Source organism: Poecilia reticulata, chromosome 15 (genome assembly GCF_904066995.2).
Source record: "Poecilia reticulata chromosome 15, P_reticulata-male-v2, whole genome shotgun sequence".
NCBI lineage: Eukaryota > Metazoa > Chordata > Actinopteri > Cyprinodontiformes > Poeciliidae > Poecilia > Poecilia reticulata.
The window spans coordinates 2,419,070-2,438,318 of NC_088844.1; the positions used below are offsets into that span (position 1 = coordinate 2,419,070).

Consider the following 19,249-nt stretch of genomic DNA (forward strand, 5'->3'; position numbering starts at 1 on the left):
TGTTTGCACTATTCAAAGACACTTTTTATTAAACTGTGGCAATAGCAACGCTATAGTTAATTTCTATCATAACTATAAGTTTCAGGCTCAGGATTTTTTTTTACTTTAAGCCCTGGAAATGACATCCTCTATCAAACCAAGGTTTCTGTTAGAATGCATAAGAACAAACCAAATCAAACATTTTCTCCCAGTTTGACCCTCTGTGATGCTGAGATAATGCAACATAGTAACGTTTTATAAAAACTCAACATGCTGAGTGGTTGTTCAGCATAATAATGTGGTTTGTACTCCACATTAGTTCTTAGTAGTTAGCAGAAGTATAAAAAAAGCAAGTTCAGCCCACAAGATGAGAAAGGTAGACTCAATGTGTTTGACTCCAGAAAAACACTGGAAGCATACTTTATATTTTTTGAAGTGTGATGTTGCAGTTGTGATGTTGCAGATGGTGCAGTTAGCATTGCACCTGAAGTGGATACTTCCTTTACCAATCGCTGCTTTTAATAGGAACCAACATCAGTTGGAAAAATTAAACCCAATCTCAACAAAGATGATTTTTTTTTACCATTATAAAATGTATTGCATAATATATTTTAAAGTTTTAACTGGTTTATATAACTACAACCAATAAAGTTTTATTTTCCCAAAAGAGGTGTTTTGATCTTCAGTTCACAGTAAATGAATCCTGACAAGTTTTTTATGAAAACTTTACAGCTGCTAAAACAGACAAACCTGAGCTTGAATTATTTTTACTGGTTGAATTATTATTACTGGTCTCTGCACATTTTAGAAAAATCAGATTTTTGGGGGGACTTACAACTTTGTGACAACAGCTGCTACTCACCAGTGTGTCCTTTACCTATTAAAATAATAATAATGCTTTACAGAAACACGCTAATTAAAAACAAACACATTTTTCAATTAGAAGATTTTGTGTCAGGATGAGGTGGTTCTTCAACCGAATTAAAATAGATGTATTTTGCAAAACTGCAACCAAAGCACTTTTTTCACATCCCACAATTGATGTGATCAACAACCAGCTGTTACTACTGACAAAAACTACAAAGAAGACAACAGAAAGTGGTGGGAAGAAGATGTTTTTTTATTTATTTTTTTGATTATTTCAAATGGTTTATAAAAAAATGTGTGACATTCTAATGTATTGAATATAAAATTGCTGACTAAAATTTCCTCCAAATGCCGCACATGTAGCCACTCCCAAGTACAAGGAGCTTGTTGCTCCAACACTTGAATGAGATGCTGACGTCTCCTCTGATTGGCTGATAGATGACTGTGAAGCTGTCATCTATGTATTTGTTTCTTGTTAAATTAATCCAAACTCAACCTCAGGATGACCGGGTAACGATGATTGTAGAGGTGCAGCTGCAGAGGGAAAGGCTTCCCAAACTCCTGTCTGTCCTGTAAGAAATAACGAAGCTACAGAATGTTAACCACAGTTCATCTACTCCTCCTGATCATCATTCGAAGCAATACGCTGGCCTTACTCTGACATCTTGACAGATACATCCTGTCCAGGTGTGAAGCTGAACAAAAAAAAAACAACTATTCTCTGGACATTTCTTTTGTTGCCCAGCAACTGGTACCAACCTGTACACTCTCATCATTTTTCTAAATGAAGAAGACTAATACTGAAAAGAACAAACAAAATATTAGTTCATTTATTAGGATTTGCTAAGATTAACAAATTAATAAAACTAAATGAACTCAGTGAAATTTGAGTTAAAAATATAAAAGTCAGAAACGCCATGTTCTCATCAAATTACTCCATTGATTTAAACTTCTACAACAAAACCAAAAATCACAGAATGACATGATCATTAATTATTATGCTAGAAACCATGGACATAATACTAATCAAATGCAGCATGGTGAAATTCAAATGTAATCTGATATTACATCTAGAATGTAATATCACAGAGTCAACAGAGAAAAATTATGAACAGCTTGAGTTAACAAATGAACAATTTTCTACTGTTCACCATCATTTAAGAAAAATGTCTATTTAATTATGTTTTATTCAGGAAAAAAATCTAATTTAATGTGGTATTTAAAGATGAGTTGAATTTTTTTTTACACTCCTTAGAATAAATTACTTTCCAGCTGTTTCACAGAAGCATTGGTGTCATCATAATTTGTGAGTGCCAGATTTGTTTCCCTGGTAACGTCGCTGGTTGCTTTTGTACACAGGTGTGAAATAATTGGGAGAGTTTTTACATGTTAAGGTAAAACTCCACCATTATCCAAGAAGTTACACTTATTCCATGTAAAATATGTTTTTAATTGTCGAGTTTTAATGATATTTTATTTCCTTTCCAGAAGCGGCTCCTTGTCCCACAGCCCTGAGCAGAGAACCCGCTCAGCTCACTGGTCAACTCCTCGCAGAACGCCTCCTATAACCAGAGGACGGCTAAACCCAATCGGAGGATCCAAGTTTTCAGGTCCTGCCTACGAACACCTTCAGGAAGTAGAGCCGTCTGAAAAGGAAGCAGAAGCACAAAAAAGGTGAGATCTGTCACCTTTGTCATCTCTCGCCATCTTTCAAACACATTTCAGTGCACTCAGTTTTAGAAATATTTCTATTTGTATTATTTTTCACTGCTGTTAATTTATTGGAGTAACACAAAATGACCACAGGCCTTTTCAGAAATATATCTTTGTGTATATGTGGGCTGATTTGGAAGTAAGAGCAGCTTTTAAGGCGAAGACATTTTTAGGTTCTATTCACACCTCCCTCTCCCAGTCTTTATGTCTCTGCCGCTTTTCTGTGCCGTTTCCTCTCGACGCTGACTCAGTCTAACGAAAGCCATTAAATGAAAAATACAGACCTGTCACGCACAAAGCTTTGGATCTCATTTCAAGCATGAATATTTTTAAAGTCAATCCTTTAGAAATGATATTTTTTTTAACTTTAAGAATAATCTGAATTTTTAGCACCCTCTGTTCCTCCTCATCCTTTTGTTTTTATCTGTTCTCCTGAGCCTGGGTGGAAACGGGGTGACTTCATGTTGCAGTCTGGCAGGCAACGTGTGGCGATGTGGCTGAGCGGAAACACTCAGGCTGGTGCTTTAAGGGACACAGAGCACCTGCCTACTTCTTTGGGCCTTCTTGTTACACCTGTCTTAAATAACAGGATCAGCTTTTTTTCTCATTGTTCTAGCTTAGCAACAGTAATTAAATCACACTTCACATAAACCTGGTTAGCAAGCATAAAGAAGCTGTGTGGAATCAACTCCTTGTGAAAGTTGCTGCACTCAGACCGTTTTCCTTCAGTGAATATCAGGTGCCAGTGATCATAGCATTAAGCTACACATCCTAGTGCAATGACAATACAAACATCAAATGCTTTGTAAAGGTAAAAAAAAATAAGTATATATTTACATTTCTGCCATGTTTTTGCCATTTAACAGGTCTTTCATTCATAATGCTGTTAAAGTATTAAATTGGAGTTGGTGAATTTAATACCAACTCCAATTTAAGTGGAGTTGTAGCATGTATCTAAATACATGTATGTAGCTAGATACAAAACGATCCTGGGGAAAAACCTTCCAAGAGCCTGAAAAAGACCTAATATTGCAGAGTACGGACTCTTCCCACTCATGCGCAATTTTGTTTTTCCTGACATACGGGATCTTTCTATGGATCACCAGACTTATGAGAGTGAGCTTTCACATGAGATCTACTGGACATTCCACCACCATGAACAAAAGCCGGTCAGCAGTAAACTCATAGCTGCTGAGCTGTTTCACCCTTTAAATTTTCTGTATTTCTCAGCTCCTATCATAGGTAAGTACACTATTTGTTTTAGCAAAATAAAAATTTTAATTTGCATTTTCCCTTATTGGATGTGTTTTTCTTTGCCACCATGTCTCACTTCCCGTATCACTCATGAAATTCCTGTCAAATTCCTGCATAGTTCTGACTGAAGCATACGCCGGGTCGATCCTGATCAGTCTGTTAGAGACATAGTCATAGGAAGCCACTTGCGGTCTGCGAGGCCCCAATAAATATAACATATTCTAATTGCTGCAATGTCATCTGACCCGATTTTCTGACACATCAGATGCCAAAACCTGTCTGGTGGGTATTAACCTTAGGCAGGTAAAAAGAAAAATAAGCCAAGAGAATTTTTTTTATTGCAAACCATTGGAAATAAAAGTAACTTTTCAATATTGAAGGTTTAACTACAGAAAAGCTCTCTGATCCTTCACATAACTTAAAGTGCAATAGTTTGGTTAAGAATCATTGGTGCAGGACTTTCCATTGAGATATTTGTCCAAACTTCCTCCATAAACTGCAGTCTATTACACAGAAACTAGATTTTATTCTGGGATATCATTTGATAATTACAATGCTGAAAATGTGTGATCGGAAAGACTGAAAAGTATAATGATATATATCACAACCCGAACCAAAAACAAGACTCATTCGTTGTAGAAAAAAGCTTTATAGTTAAATTTTAGTTGAAAATGTTATGTAACCAGGTTCTAGTTTTATGTAAATAAGCCATATCTTAATGACACAGAATAAAATCCAGGCTCTGCATTCAAGTTCAGATCAAAAAGTCTGAACTTGAATGCAGACTTCAAGTTCAGACTTGAACTTGAAGTCTGAACTTGTTTGCCAAATGAAATGCAACAGCCTAGAGAAATCCATCAGTTTTTTTCATCGAGTAACAACTGACAGCAGTGATGAGTCTTATTTCTTTCAGACTGAGATAAATGAAACAACCTCTTGGTCTCCAAGCCATTTGTGTCGGGACCACCTGCAGAGAAAAGATGGGCTCATCCCCTCGCCTTCTGGCAGCCTGCCTGCCTGCTTTCCCCTCGGATTGCTAGCTAAAGTGTGTGCAGCTCTATTTTTCTCCGTTGGGACACGAGTCTTAAAAAAAGTTGAGATTCTGCCACAGAAAGTCAAGTGAAACTTTCTTTGTCAGTGTTGCAAATATTTTTGTTTGTAGAAAATTTTTTATTTGCTAATATTCCACTGTGAAATGGGACACACCTTTAAGGAACACTATGTCAACATATCATAAACAATTATATGTTATTTTTCTTTGTTAAAAATGAAATGCAATAATATCAAATTTAGTACCTTATTATTGGCCTTTAATAAATTTTGGTTGTGACCGTAAAATTGTTTGTAGTGAAATATAATGACAGTACATAATTTTTAAAAAGTATCTAATTAATTAGAAGTTTTATAATAATTGTATTTTTATTAAATAAAAAGACTAAATTTTATTAAATATTAAAGACTTTGACGCAAAATTTTTCAATTTCAATAAAACGTTGCGATTTGACTCAGTCAATAAATAGATGGTGTGGCTTTCATAGTTTAGTTTTCCAGCCGTATATATCTGGGTACAAACCCGATGTCTAAAGACACAGAATTCTTCATACCGTTTTCTAAATCATTCAGTTATGATTAGGAAGAGTCTCGACTTGTCAGGTTGGGCAGACATTTCTTGATCTCCTTAAGAAATAAGTTTTTTAAATAGTTTCTTTCTCTTCATTTCTTTGTCCAGCTAGCACACAACTCTTCCCTCGGAGGAGTTGTGTGCTAGCATGACCCGTTATCGCTTGGGTGTGATGAGTTCACTGACAAAACCAATTTGATTTTTTTCTGTTTTTCCCTGCCAACCTGTCAGGGTAAATCAAGGTGTAAATGAGTCAGCAGCCAATTTATTGTATTTCTGTTTTGTAACTGTAGAAACAGAAATTTTAAAAGGTTAAAAAAGGACTTGGCAAATTGTATGATTGTTGGACATCAGGGCTAAGCCCCGTTTCTTGGTGTTACCCTTTCTCTGAAAAGAATAGTAGCAGAAGACATCACACTAGACCTTACTGTTAATCTCCTAAATATTTTCAACACAGCTATATTTAAAATTGTAGATTAGTAGGTAAACAAAATAGTTGAACCCTCCAACATCCTGACATGTAGACATGTTACATGTTGTTTACATACAGAAATTTTGTGTGTGCGCACTATGCTGGGCCAAAAGGTCATTCTTTTACCTGCCATCCGTAGCCACGCTGCCATGGTACAACAAATCTGTTACCTAAATGAAATCTGGAAATGTAGGGATTATTAATTTAGTGCAGGGCACCAAGGCAAAGGTAGAAATCGCACAGAAGAAACATTGAAGAACAATTCAAATCTGTTCAAATTTTTTTCTTGCTCTCTGTGTTGGATGTGCTACACACAGACCTGTTGCCGTAGCAACTATTGCCAACATATGACACTAATGTGTCAGATTTATCATCAGAGAACATGCAGACTTTTTCCACACAAAGAACAGAACATTTAGTCTGTTACAATTTTATGTTTTCAGGCTTCATGTTTATATTGCAATTATTAATGAGAGAGATCTTCTCTCTCCTGCTCTCGATGAAGGCGGACACTTTTTTCCTCTGCTCCCTCCCTGCCCATGCCTGCCCTGATGGCGCTGTTTTTGTCCTGTCTTTTTCTCTTCTATATTTCTGGAACCTTTCTTTGCACATCATTAAAATCTACAAATTATGCATCTGGTCAACCGATCTCTCAATGCAATTGATAAAATTTTCGACGAGAAGTCTGGGCACAGGAGATTCACCTTGGATTTATTCATAACAGGATTTCTGCTGTTTGGAGCTTGTAGATTCCTGGATTATCAACAAATTTGTGACAGACTTGGCCGAACTAGCAAACACTCAGACTGTTGGTGTGGATAGAGAAGAGGACTCTAAAACTCACTAACGAGTTTGAATCGATCTTGGAGAAGTTGTTAGTTTTAGCTCAGTGGAATGACCAAACTAATTTGGATGATTGGGAACTGAGACGTGTTGGAGAGACTTTGGAGAAGATTGAAATTCATAATCTTCCCGACCTAAGACATTCTGTTTCTGAATTGGCTGTCCCCGTGTGACCTTGGAAGGGCTGCATATTTCTAATCTCCTTGAAGATATGTAAACTCAACGCTCTTCCCTCCTCACCTCCTCCTGTTTCCATGGAGCTGTGGAGCTGAGCGCTCCTAAGGACATTCCTCGATAACAAACACCTCTATCGGACTATGCCAGGGGCCACAGCCACCTGGCTTCATGGCCCTTTGACGTCTCCGCCTTCACTCATGTCTTTGTTTTGCCCATTGTTTTGTCTGAATGTCTGAATGTTGCCATCTGCCCTAATGTGTCCTTTCCTCCTTTCCTTTGGTTTGTTATTTTGTTTGTATTTCCTCTTAACTCACGTAAAGCACTTTGAATTGCCTTGTTGCTGAAAATGTGCTATATAAATAAAATTACCTTACCTTATCTGAACACAACGGTGGTTGATAATTTAAACACAGCACCATAACTCTCTTACTTTAGTAAGTACTGTTGCAGTGATCTAGACATATGGTGGTGGATCTGGCAAGAGCTTCAGTCATTTCACTTTGGTTAAATGACTGAAACCCACTAGTATGTATAATACTGACTTACAATGGGCAAGTCCAGCTGTGCGAGTCTGTACACTACCATAGACAGTGCAATAGCATTGGCATTTTGTCTCAAGATATAGAACTGGCTTGTGCAAGCCATAGCCTTATTAGCATTGCACCTAAAAGAGCTTTGAGCTAATTTTTGAACTTATTAGCCATGTTTACTATATTGAAAGGACTAAGTCAATGACAATCAATCAATCAATCAATCAAATTATATTTGTATAGCACATTTCAGCAGCAAGGCATTTCAAAGTGCTTTACATAATTAAAATAAAAACAGAAATAAACAGTGAGAAAGAGATAAAAAAAAAAAACATTGAAACCCGCACCCCTTTAGGACTTCAGTTAAACGCTGTTTAACTGGGATTCTAACCCTCAGGGACTTTAGTCAAAAACACCGTTTGACAAAGACTCCAACCTCTAGGTTTTTAGTTGAAACTCCGTCAACTGGGACTCTAAACCCTGTAGAACTTGAGTTAAACGTGGTTTAACTGAGACGTTTTCCGGGGGGCTTTACATCATTAAAACGTCGAAAAGAAAGAAAAATAAATTAAAAACATTAAAGACATAAAAACATGGAAGACATCAAATCCCGCACTCTAACCCTAATTTAGCCATAAGCAACTCTAAACAGGTGGGTTTTAAGTTGAGATTTAAAAGCACCCAGTGTTTCAGCTGTTTTACAGTTTTCTGGAAGTTTGTTCCAAATCTGTGGTGCATAGAAACTGAATGCTGCTTCTCCTCGTCTGGTTCTGGTTCTGGGGATGCAGAGCAGAACCAGAACCAGAAGATCTGAGGGGTCTAGACGGTTGGTACAACAATAACAGATCTTTATGGTATTGTGGTGCTAAACCGTTCAGTGATTTATAAACTAACATCAGTATTCTAAAGTCTATTCTTTGAGCTACAGGGAGCCAGTGTAGGGACTTTAAAACTGGTGTTATGTCTCTATCTTCCTCGTTTTAGTGAGAACAGCAGCAGCAGCTTCTGGATCAGCTGCAGCTGTTTGATTTATTAGTCAGACCTGTGAAGACGCTGTTACACTAATCAATGCGGCTAAAGATAAATGCATGGATGAGTTTCTCTAGATCTCGCTTAGACATCAGTCCTCTAATCCTGGAGATGTTCTTCAGGTGATAAAAGGCCGACTTTGTGACTGTCTTAATGTGGCTCTGAAGGTTCAGGTCAGAGGTCATCACTACTCCCAGGTTTCGGGCTGATCGCTGGTTTTTAGTTGTAATAACTGAAGCTGTGCATTGATTCTGGTTCGCTCCTCTTTAGGTCCAAAGATAATAACTTCAGTTTCGTTTCTGTTCAGCTGGAGAAAGTTTTGGCACATCCACACATTTATCTGTTCTAAGCATCTATTCAGTGATTGGATGGGTTCAGAGTCACCTGGTGACATCGTGATGTGGAGCTGTGTATCAAACAAAACAAAACACTGGAAACAGTTACATTTATTTTATTTGACCATAAAACAGAAGAGCAGTAGTCTTCTTTGTCTTTGCCCAGCTGAGCTTTAATAAATGCCTAGTATTAAGCATCAGAATGATTTTCTTCCTTATTAGCAATGTTTTGTATACTGAATGGAGTAAGTAATGACAGACAACATAACATGCTAGTGATGCCAAACATGCTACTGATAGCAATCGTGCTAAGATTAGCATTTTGGCTAATTTCACCTTATGCATTAATTTTAACAAAATCAATACAGCTTCGTCAACATGTTTCTGACTCTCCACAGGTTTTTGAAAAAAATTTAGCTCAGCTTAGCATTGATGCTAATATTAAGCATCAGAATGCTTATTAGCAATGTTTTCTATACTGAATGGAGTAAGTAATGACCGACAACATGCTAGTGATACTTCGCATGGTACTGATAGCATTCATGCTATTATTAGCATTTTGGCAAATTTTAGCTTATGCAACATACTCAATAGTACAAGTACAGCTTAGTGAACATGCTTCTCACTCCCCACAGGTTATTTACTACATTGCAGCTTTCTTTAGCATTATTGCTAATTTTAGCATCAGAACGCTTTATTAAAAATCCGACGGGCACACTTTGGCATGCCCCGTAAAATTTCTGCAGGAATTTTCTAGTTTAAACATAATGTTATGGTCAATGCTTACTTCAAGGTTCTGTTTCAGACAGGATGTCCTGTAGGTGTTATTGACATTTAGGCACATCAGGAAAAAAATGGCAGTTACAAAAACACACACCCAATTCATATAGTCTGTGCGAATAGATGAGCATGCACGCTTATTCTGATCACACAACTAACCCACACACTCTGGATCTATGGCCCAACCATCCACTCATTCATTCTCTCTGAGACAAGATTTGTCAGAACGGCAGATGGATGGACAGACGGCCAAATCCCTTTACTGTAGCATTGTTGCCGGGGTTGCCATGGAGGCATCTGACCGCGACTGCGTGGAAACAGAGAAACATAGAGATCCAGAAATAGAAGGGAGGAGAAAATCCAAAAATACAGAAACATTCAAAGAAGGATGTAACAGAGGAGTGTGCAGATAGTTTATGACAGTTAGAAAATGTGCTTAGAAATTTAAAAATGATGCTGGTTTCTTTTTATCCCCGATTTACAAGCCTGGTGTTATCTCAGCAAAATGGCTGACAGGGAGACAGAAAAAGTGTTACGACTATTTTAAGATAAATCTTTTGCCCAACTGGCTGATGAAGAAGTTGGGTGGCTCTTTATATGCTTGTTTTTTCTTCTTTCAAATAAGGAATAGTTTTTCTCTATGCAAGTCTGCCCCATGCACTTAAATGTATTTACATTTTCTCACACATTATTGGGATTTTAAGTGGCACATCACTTATAAATGTGACACTTTTAGAAGTCCTTTTCAATGCAACCGCCAAGTCTTTTGGGGTATGTTTCAACAGGTTTTGCACATCTAAAGATTGAATGTTTTTACTAATTTTTCCAAAATATTTCAAGCTCAATCAGATTGGAAAGAAAGAGTAGTAGGGAACTGAAGTTTTCTGGTCGATCACTGATCTTTACAAAGCCTTCCATCAAAGCACAATGCTAATGACACGCTATTGGTTGGTTTTGCAAAGCAGCCAATCCAGGTGCACCACTCAATTTTATTGGCACTGATTGGCTGCACCCCCAAGATCGGAAATGCAGAAGGCTGTAGATCAGGGGTGCCCAAAGTCGGTCCACGAGGGCTGGCATCCTGCATGTTTTAGTTCTCTCCCAATATTGGTCCATATATAAGGCGCACCGGATTATAAGGTGCACTGTCGGTTTTTGAGGAAATTGAAGGTTTTTAGGTGCGCCTTATAGTGCGGAAAATACGGTACTTCAAATTTCGTTTGTAATTTCGCAAATAATGTAAAGCACAACAAACGTGTTTGGTGTGTGCAGCTGTGGAAACCATCACATGTTTTTTCCCACAAATTCACTGTTATTTATTTCATCCATCCATTTTCTTTCACCCTTGTCCCTCAGTGGGGTCAGGAGGGTTGCTGGTGTCTCTCCAGTTAACGTTCCGGGCGAGAGGCGGGGTACACCCTGGACAGGTCGCCAGTCTGTCACAGGGCAACACAGAGACACACAGGACACACAACCATGCACACACACACTCACACCTAGGGGCAATTGAGACAGACCAATTAACCTGACAGTCATGTTTTTGGACTGTGGGAGGAAACCGGAGTACCCGGAGAAAACCCACGCATGCACAGGGAGAACATGCAAACTCCATGCAGAAAGATCCCAGGCCGGGAATCGAACCCAGAACCTTCTTGCTGCAAGGCAACAGCTCTACCAACTGCGCCACTGTGCAGCCCTCTTATTTATTTCACACATTCCAAAATAATCTTTAGGGCAACAGATGAATGAAACTGTATGTGTTAACCCGTAATGAACTCCCGTTTAAGATAAAAGCCCGGTCACTTATCTTTTCCTCATTTGGACACAATCTCCATGTTTTAGTTATTTTTTTCTTTTCGCTCCAGCTGCTCCATCGTTGCCCTGCGGGTCTATATTTAAACTGCTCTTCATAGATTGTTGCAATCTGATTATGTTTCAACACATCAAAAGAGAGATTTGTCTGTGAATGTTATCTTGGGAATTAGCACCTTCGCACCATCCTCTCTTATCGCTTGCAGGATCCTCTCTGTGGGCTCCCCCAAATCTCCACTCTGCTTTTTTTATGTCGGATGGAGAAAAGAAAAAACACACAGCAGGGATAAAACGAGGAAGTGATTTCGCCAAAGTCTAAAAAATTTACCTTTAGAAAACAGTGTTATTTTTAAATCAAAGATGGAAAAAGAATAATTTGTGACGAAGATGAGAATTTGCAAGGGCAACAGAGTGAACATCGTTGTTTTTGAGGAGTGTTATAAATGATTAGACATAGATAAGAGTCTGTCCTGCAGATTAACACTGGATTTAGACACGGATAACACAGCGGGAAATGGTTGGTCTTAGAAAGAGATTACTCCAGGAGTCAGTGCAGCCAGATCGGCACCTAGATACAGAGATGAGAAGTTTGTGGCAGCGGAGATTTGGGTTGGAAAAAAAAAAAAGCTTTGGAAAGTCAGTTGGGCTCGTAATGAAACTGATAAAGGCCTAAGACTGAGCTGGATGAATGGGTCAAACTTCACGGGACCCCGAAGGAGACACTGCATTCATTAGTGCTATCTTACAAATCACAGTAACTTATTTAATTATCTGAAGACAACATAGCTGGCTCTGTGGGCATAAGGTGGCAATTTAAGGGGTTATCTTTGTTCAGCCAGCAGCTTCACCACTAGATGGCATCATTTGTTAAACTTGTCATGTTTATCTGGTGCAAGAAAATTTGGTTTGCTCTTGTCACAACACCTTGAACTTTTTGAGCCAAATGTCCTCCGCGACAAGAGTAACACTAGCTGCGTTTCCAAATTGCACAATATTTGCACTATTTGACATTTCAAAATAAATTTGCTTAATGGAAACATGACAATTTTGAAAAAACTTGTTTGGTGCTGTGATGAAGGGGTTCTTTGGCCGTATCGACATTGGTTTACTTCACAAAACTGCAATGGAAACTTTTCTCATCACACAATTCACATGATCAACAACTGGATGTTGCTACTGGTGCAAACCCCGAAGAAGAAGACAGGAAGTAGTTGGAGGATGATGGTGTGGCATGTTTTTAATGACTTATCGCATGAACAAACTTATTCGCGGGATTTTAATTGTGTTTTTTATTTACTGGAAACACTGCAATTGTGAAATTGTGTTCTTTTGATATTATCAAAATGCTGACAGATTTGCTCACATTTGTAATGGGAACACAGCTAGTATGACCATAACATCAGTGTTTACTTTTTATCACTACACTTTGTACAGTTACTGTACTTCATCATATTTTAAGTTCATTGAACAAACAGTGGGAAAATATTGTAGAATTAACAATCCCAAAAATATTTGTGGGTGGATTTAAACAGCACCAACTGGAATTCATGCTGAAAACGATAAATCTAAATGTAAACGGATACTTTCTGTTTTGTGATGGTTTTAGTAAATGACTGAGCCGTCACGCAGTGGTTTCTCTGATTAATATGACAAGAACAAACAGAACATAACCATGCCATTCAAGTCCTACACAAAACCAACGTTAACTCCTGCTACTTTGCAATCATTAGTTCATTTAAATATTCACATTAAGGAATGGATTTATATATTACAGTGGAAATGTTAAATACTAACTTTATAGATCTATAAATAAACTGGATACATTTAGATAAAAAAAAATAAACACCCATCTCCTGCAGGACAACATGACAAATAATTTAACAATAATACCACAGAAGAAGAAATAAAGAGGAGGGGCTCCTGATCTTAAAGTCACACGGTTATAACTATGACAGAGTTTTCAAAGGTGTTACAGTCAGATAAAGGAACAATCCAAATGACAACAAAAAGACGACATTTGTGTAATTATAACAAAAGATTAAAAAAAACGGTTACATCAATTCTTGTCATATAAATTTTTCATGATAAATGTATGTACACATGGAATCATAGATGATAGCTCCAATATCAGAGACTTAAAACAGCTCAAATGTGAGAAAGTAAAAAATATTAAGACTTTCGAGACAATGCCAAACGCGATGGTGGGCAGGTTTTCCACCAGCGGTCAAAGTATGAACAATACGTACAGAAAAGTCTGATTAAAAAACTTCTGCCCTTCTTGCAGCCACACAGTCTCTAAACCAACTCACAGAGCATTTTAAAGCAACTCTTGACCTGAAGTTACCCCGCTCTCACAAATCAACACACAATGCTGTCCTTGGCGGAGGCTCAGCGCCTCAACTCCACTCTCTTAAAACTTGTTAAAATCAATAATGAGAAGAACTCTGTTGCCTCCTCCTTGTCTTTATGTGAGAATCTTTGGAGGTTTTCTGTGTGTGTGTGTGCGCGTGTGTGTGTGTGTGTGCGTGTGTGTGTGTGTGTGCGTGTGTGTGTGTGTGTGTGTGTGTGTGCGTGTGTGTGCGTGTGTGTGTGTGTGTGTGTGTGTGTGTGTGTGTGTGTGTGTGTGTGCGTGTGTGTGTGTGCTTGTGTGTGAGTGTGTGCGTGGGGGTGTGGGTGTGTGTGTGTATGTACACTCGGATATAAAGAGATGAAAGATGTCAGACTCATTTTCTTCCCCTCTACATCTTTGGTTTTAGCCTGTGAGACGGCTGAGGGCGGAGAGCTGTATTCTGCAGTCGGCGTGGGAGTTTGAAAAGGCGATTGAGTTGAAAACACAGCAGAGACACGATGACTTTTTCCCCAAAGTGAAGGGTGGACGTTTTCTCCAGCTGAATAACCTTTTCTCCCCTTCTCCTCTCTCTCTCTGTCTTGTCTCTTTCAGAGTCCACTCCCAGGAGGAGAGCCCGGGCTGCGACACCAAACAAGATGCCTTTGTACATATGCAAACTCCTGTTTCCATGGAGACACAATCGTCGGCCCTGCCTTGGTGCGGTAGCGCGCAGGTCCGCTCCCCTCCGCAAAGCAGCCGCAGCCTGAGAAGGCCCGGCCGCCGCCGCCGTAGCCTGTCCCCGTCTCTGCCTCCGTTTCGCTCCTGCTCCATCCCCATCATTCCCTCCGTTCAGGGTCACCACGACAACGAGGTATCGTGTATGCAAACCAGCCCAGAAACCACTGAGATGTCAATAACCTGCGAGGAGGAGAGGAGGGACAAGGCAGCGCGCACCCGGCCCTCCTCGTCCTCATCCTACTTGTGCTCCTCCGCCATCGGGCAGCGGCAGGAGGCGGCGGCTCTGCTTCTGGAGGAGGCGCAGGAGCAGCTCAGAGCGTTGGCTCTTGCCCACAGGAAGCAGGAAGAGGTCGGGAGCTGCTCGGCAGCAGCCGCGCCAACGGAGCCTCGAGAAACTGTTTGCTTCCTGAACCTTAGCGGCGGAAGCGCCGTGGGACTCGGCTGCAGCGAACCAACGCAGACCCAGCTACTATTGCACAGAGACCCGGCCCAATGAGGCTGCTCCGTTTTCGGGACACGCACATTTTTTTGTTTTTGGTTTGATACTGTTGGCAGACCTGGTGTTCTGTATCTGTAAGATGTGAATTGAAAATGTCAATTTGAAAAAAGAAAAATACATCAAGGGAAATCCTATCAATATGCATACTGTATGGATACAAGCGTACAAACACTCTGAGTTGCCAACTTTCCACTGACTGACCGTATGGAAAAGAGAAAAAAATACCTTCAAGCTTTCATCAACAAAACACTTCTACTTAGACGAAAAGAAACCAAATAGTCTATCAAATCCATGTTTTTAACTGTAAAAAGAATATATAAATATATATATATATATAAATATATATGAAAATAAATATATGGAATTTAAAAAGTGACCGAGTACAAAGTTGAAGAACACAGGAATGATATTTTGGTTTAGTCTTTATTTCTCCACCCTTTGTTTTGTATCTAGTCACACATTTGGTAATGAACAGCTTCGTGGTTGTTGCGCCGCACGTCCAGGATCCAGGAAGTCACCGTCGAAGAAGGAATCTCCTCTATGATCTCACCCCCTCTGCCTTTTTAAAAAAAACTGTGACCCAGCCAAGAATTACACTACTGCCCTCTGTGGTTTTCAACGTTTTTCAGGATTTACGGCACAAGAGAAAAACATGAAGGGAATCGGGGAGATAAGTCAGCTTCCTGAGAGGAGAGGATTATAACTACCGCTTCTTTTCTCCGTTTTTGTTACAAACGATATTTTCACACAGAGGCACACACACACACACACACATTCATGCATTATTTACTTTGTTGGCTGGGTGAATGAAAAGAACTGCAGGTGAAAGACGGACAGATCACAGGAGTTAATCTGATATTTTTTTAGTTTGTCGTCCATTTTTAGTTACTAATGAACAATGCTGCTTTTCTGTGGTTGATGGGGGATGAACCATGTCGTTTTGGTATTGAAACAAGAAATAAATGTCTCTATGTTGTATCCTAATGTATGAATTGGAAGCATTTGAATTTCTGTAAGAAGTCACAGCCCAATGTTTCTGGTGTCAAAAAAATGGTTCCAGTTCTGGTAAAGATTTTTCAAAATATCACTTGGATGATTGATTGATTGAGACGAATGTCCACAATAATGACAAGTTTTAAGCCTCTGGCTTAAAGACGAGGTCCATTTTATTATCTCCAGTTAACCTAAGCATATTTTTCAACCACAATACAGAGAAAAACAACATACCGTAACTCTTACTACAAATTTAAAGTTTTCCCATTTTGTCATCTTAGGACCACAAAGTCAAAAACATATAGTTGGTATTATTTAGGATGGACCAACCCTAATTAGTCCAACACTGTGATGTGGAAGAAACTGATAATACTAACATTTACTTCACATTTTCAGTGCAACATTTTTACACTTAAAACCAACAACTACTATATTCAGTTAAGTGTAAGGTAAGAGTAGATACTGCATTCATTTTCTGACATATCATCAAAATGTCAGATTTAACTGAATATGATTCTCCAAAAGAGAATAGAAATGAGATAAAAGTGAACTTTTATCTCATCAACAGAACATTAGCCAATAAATGCTGAATAGTGTTAATCCTAGTAAGAAGTTTTTGTCTTTGATGTATCCCAGTGATTTTCACCCAGTTTTTTCCTTATTGTTGAATCATAAACAATGAGGGTTCACCACAGGTTTCTTGGTTTCTTTAAAGAAATCAAAGGTCTAAAAATGGGTTTGTTACTCTTTCCAGATGGACTGATGTCAGTAATCTTGTTTCCATTAATGTTTTTTATTAATTTTTTTGTAGTATCTCATTAGAACAGGTTGATGGCAATGGCAAAATTCAAAAAACTAAGTTTTATGCTGAGTTGAGGTTAAGTTCTGACATACTAAATGTCTTACCAGAGGCACAGACCGCAGTCCAAACCTCCAGCTTCCAGTGGAGAACTCTCCATTTTTCTGAGATGTGTGATCCATGCTAGTTTCCAACTTCTACATCTTGTTTATTACAGTCTCCCTTCGTACCTGGTATGTAATGGCTGCCCTGCACCAGCTTCACTCGTAGAGCCATCCACGCTGGGCTTCGTTCAGGCTCTACAGTGGAAGAGCTGCTTCTCTAGTTTAAAGTTTGTAATGAAGGCTTACACTGCAGAGTCAAGGTGGTACAACCAGTTAAACCTGGGCTTCTCTTCAACCAATTAAGTCCAGAGATCCTTTAGAACCAAAAGGTGCCACCGATTCCTTGAGTTTGTTCCTTACTGGAGTCTGAAGGCAAAGTTTGCCACGGCTCATTAATTCTTGGCTGACTAGTCGGACTGGCTGTGTCTCCTGAGGGCGCAGAGATTTAATCAGGGTGAAAACATCTAACGTGGTTCCTCATCAGTTCAGCTCATTAGCTGTGTTTGAAGAGTTTTATTAATTTTTGCAAAGCATATTCGTCTGGGGAGATGAGCTTTGTGCTTTTCAGTCAATTCAATCAAATCACTCGATGTCTGTTTCAAACTGCTGATTTTTTAAAAATCCTTTCTTGTAAACAAAGCTGCTTCATGTCATCAGTCTGACATTCTTAAAGCTGCAGTATGTAAATTTTTCAAAATGTTTCCCCCTATTTGTTAAAACTGTCACCATGTTGTGAGATAACCTGTGAAAAGATTCAGCTCCTCTGCCTTCTCTCAGTACTAACCACAGAAATACATCGCTTGGTCAAAAACAACCAATCAGAGCGAGGGGGAGGGTCTTAGTGCTGTCAATCACCCACATGTATGATATATGCTGCTCACACCCTGGCATTTGCTCTCTGCTATACTACAGCTGGCTGAACATGAACAAGGGGTGTGAATGCTTTTGCAAAGCATTGTGTAAACAAATTCTTATAATTTCATTATAATTAAAAATGACTAAACTTTGAATCAGGACACTATTCAATACACAACACTGTCTTTCTGACCCTTCGCCTACATTTTTTCAAATGTTTTTTTTTTTTTTTGAATAATGCTTTTTTTAATCTATTTGCTGAAGTTTAGCATTGCTATGTAACAAATGTTGCCCAATTATCAATGCTTCTGACGGTGACTTACTGTGTGGGCTGATTGTCACGTACTGTACAACAACAGTACATTACCATGACCTTTTAAAAAGACTTGATAAATGTCTGACAATTGTCTAAATGTATGACCTCTGCTGCTACTCTTTATCCTTTTCTTGGGTTTTCATTTACAGAACGCTCTCAAGAAAAACTGAGAGGCTGAAAACTCCCCAAGCAAAATATGAGAATGAGTCATGTCCCGTTGAGAGGCAGGCATTTATTGTCAACATTTCATGACAAAAAGTTATTACAACATCTTGAGAGAAACAACTATTACTGCAGTCACGTAGGAACATCAGCACAGTATGTCTTTGAGTATCAGTAATTATACAAGTGTGGAGGAAAAAGCTAATTTCCAGCACAAAAGACGTTTCTTCCTTCCTTTGAGAACTTCTATAAAACATGTTAGATGTGCGAGCTGTTGAACTTAATGAATTCAAGCCTGCTGGTTTAACATGATGAGAAACAGTGGAAGAAGGAATGAAGATGTGAATTTGATTAGGAAAACAGATTGGTCTCTCTTTTTTTAGTCACAAATTTAGAGAGCATATCTGCCTTTCTTTATGTTATCATTTTTATTTAAAGTGTAATGAGTTGTGAGAGGAGTGTGTGTTTGTATGTGTGCAAATGGAAATGTTTAAAAATGCACACACTGCAGATTGGAGGTATTCTTTGCTTTGGTGATTTCATTATGACTATTTTTATTCTTATGCACGACTGTGAATATGAAAATAACTTTGCTTATCAAACACCAGTAAAATAAATGTCATATTTAAAGAAAGAAGACATTAAAATATACAGGAGGGAGGCTGGTCATTATGCGTGAAATGTGTTGACAACAGTCACTGAAAATAGACTGTCAGTGGGAGCCTAAACATAACCAAACTTTGTTCTCTCTAAACTGGACTTTTTGTCTGGACAATTTGGGCCATGACATCTGTAAGCCTGCAGGGGTCCCACTGCATCTAAAAGTCTGCTACCACCAACTTTGTGTGGTTTAAGTGGAATCAAAGTCTCTCCAGAGATCTATGTTCTTGCTCTTCATCCCCTGTTTGGTTACTCATCTTCTGCACTCCAGTTGGAATCAGCTTTTCTAGTCATACTGAGAACTGAAAAAGCATTAGACATTAATCGCTTTCACCCAGTCACACCAACAAACGTAGCCATATTTATTCAGTCATACACAGAC

General features: G+C 38.8%; 1 protein-coding gene across 1 annotated transcript in view; it reads left to right on the top strand.

The window, feature by feature from the left end:
* Window positions 1-18,146, top strand: part of nrg3a (neuregulin 3a) — a 555,594-nt gene extending 537,448 nt beyond the window's left edge. The window contains exons 8-9 of the mRNA XM_008429015.3: window positions 2,335-2,520; window positions 14,354-18,146. Of these exons, the coding sequence (XP_008427237.1) occupies window positions 2,335-2,520; window positions 14,354-14,975 (808 nt within the window). The 3' untranslated portion in view covers window positions 14,976-18,146. The remainder of the gene's footprint in view (window positions 1-2,334; window positions 2,521-14,353) is intronic.
* The last annotated feature ends 1,103 nt before the right edge of the window (window positions 18,147-19,249 follow it).